The 1,566-nt window shown below is 32.3% G+C and overlaps 1 protein-coding gene across 1 annotated transcript; it reads left to right on the forward strand.

The window, feature by feature from the left end:
* Positions 1 to 61: 61 nt before the first annotated feature.
* LOC102240161 (syntaxin-binding protein 3-like) lies at positions 62 to 1,299 on the forward strand. Its single transcript, XM_005853035.2, has 3 exons — positions 62 to 210; positions 477 to 583; positions 1,135 to 1,299. The coding sequence occupies exons 1-3, from the start codon at positions 120 to 122 to the stop codon at positions 1,282 to 1,284; spliced, it is 348 nt and encodes a 115-aa protein (XP_005853097.2). The 5' UTR covers positions 62 to 119; the 3' UTR covers positions 1,285 to 1,299.
* The last annotated feature ends 267 nt before the right edge of the window (positions 1,300 to 1,566 follow it).

Genomic DNA, 1,566 nt, shown 5'->3' on the forward strand with positions numbered 1-1,566 from the left:
AAAAATTTAGCAACATTTTTAACTGAAATGAACTTGGGTTATGGACCACTGACTGTGTCATTTTCAATAAGGACCTGGCGCTGGGAACTGATGCAGAAGGACAGAAGGTGAAGGATTCCATGCGAGTGCTCTTGCCAGTTCTGCTCAACAAAAACCACGACAATTATGATAAAATACGAGCAATCCTGCTCTATATCTTCAGTAATAATGGTAATGGAGACTTTGTTCATTTTTATAAATATATTAGAGTATCCAGCTCTGAAATCACATTATAATAAGTGGTTTACTAAGAAAATTAAAGGTGGTAGCTGAAGTTGGTTAAGATAAGGAAAGGGAAAAATATGAAATTGGGAGAAGACTGAAGGATATATAATTTAAATGTTTGCTTTTTATTTAAACATTATTATTAGATACCACCTAAAACCTAGAAATGATTGTGGTAGCAATTATATGACTCATATTTTTACTTATCTAAGGAACAACGGAAGAAAATTTGGATAGGTTGATCCAGAATGTAAAGATAGAAAATGAGAGTGATATGATTCGTAACTGGAGTTACCTTGGTGTCCCCATTGTCCCCCCGGTAAGAAATCTTACATTCTATAAGTACTTACATGTATGCATGTGCAGTTGTTTGCATTAAATGTTTTCTTATATGGGTATCCATGTGGATAGTTTTCTAAATTTTACTCCAAAGATTTGGTAAGTAAAACATTAACATTTTGTTTTCCATATATGAGTAATTTAGACAATTACACCTTCCTGGTGAATTTATATCTTAGGGTTTCTCTTGTAATTTGCTATTTATGCTTTTCTCTTTATATTTAATTTAAAACAAATTTTGAAAAAACTCTATTTGGAATCTTATTCTTTTCCCATTAAATTCTATAGCCCTTTCGAATAAACGTATTTTCTGGTCCTATTATAAATTTTATCCTTAAAGCAAAAAATACTGTTAAGTTATATGTCCACAACTATTCAGATTATTCGAACAGGCATTTCCAATTTTACTTTTAAATAGTACAACATAGTATTTGCTGTAAATTAAATATCTTTGTTAGAAAACTTAATAAAAGAATACACTAAATAAATTGTTGATTTTTAATCCCCCTCTCCCCCATCTAATTATATTAGTCTCCACAAGGCAAACCATCAAGAAAGGATCGGTCTGCAGAAGAAACTTTCCAACTCTCTCGATGGACACCTTATATCAAAGATATTTTGGAGGTAAAATTCACTAAATTTTACTTATACCTTGAATGGCCTCCTGTAGAGCATTCTTAACTGTCTGTAGTTTATAGGTTAGGAATTGTCTGCAGTACTGGGAGGTTCACCGAAGAAGCCTGTATCTGGGGTCAAGGCGGGAAAGGAAACTCTTGAAGATTCTTTCCTTGAAGACCTCAAACAAACACCACTGGTTGCCTCCAAATAAATAAATAAAATCAGCACACACATGCTTTTGGGAAAAACTGCTGTTGTTTTAAATAACTATATGTAGCAGATATACAAATAATTTATTTGAACGAAAGTCCAAAACAAAATAACACTTGTATATAACCACTGCTA

This window comes from Myotis brandtii, unplaced genomic scaffold (genome assembly GCF_000412655.1).
Source record: "Myotis brandtii unplaced genomic scaffold, ASM41265v1 C42661180, whole genome shotgun sequence".
NCBI lineage: Eukaryota > Metazoa > Chordata > Mammalia > Chiroptera > Vespertilionidae > Myotis > Myotis brandtii.

Coding starts and splice junctions, on each gene's coding strand:
- LOC102240161 (XM_005853035.2), top strand. CDS start 120: ATGCGAGTGCTCTTGCCAGTTCTGCTCAACAAAAACCACGACAATTAT. Junction 211..476: donor CTATATCTTCAGTAATAATG/GTAATGGAGACT, acceptor TACTTATCTAAG/GAACAACGGAAGAAAATTTG. Junction 584..1,134: donor GTGTCCCCATTGTCCCCCCG/GTAAGAAATCTT, acceptor TAATTATATTAG/TCTCCACAAGGCAAACCATC.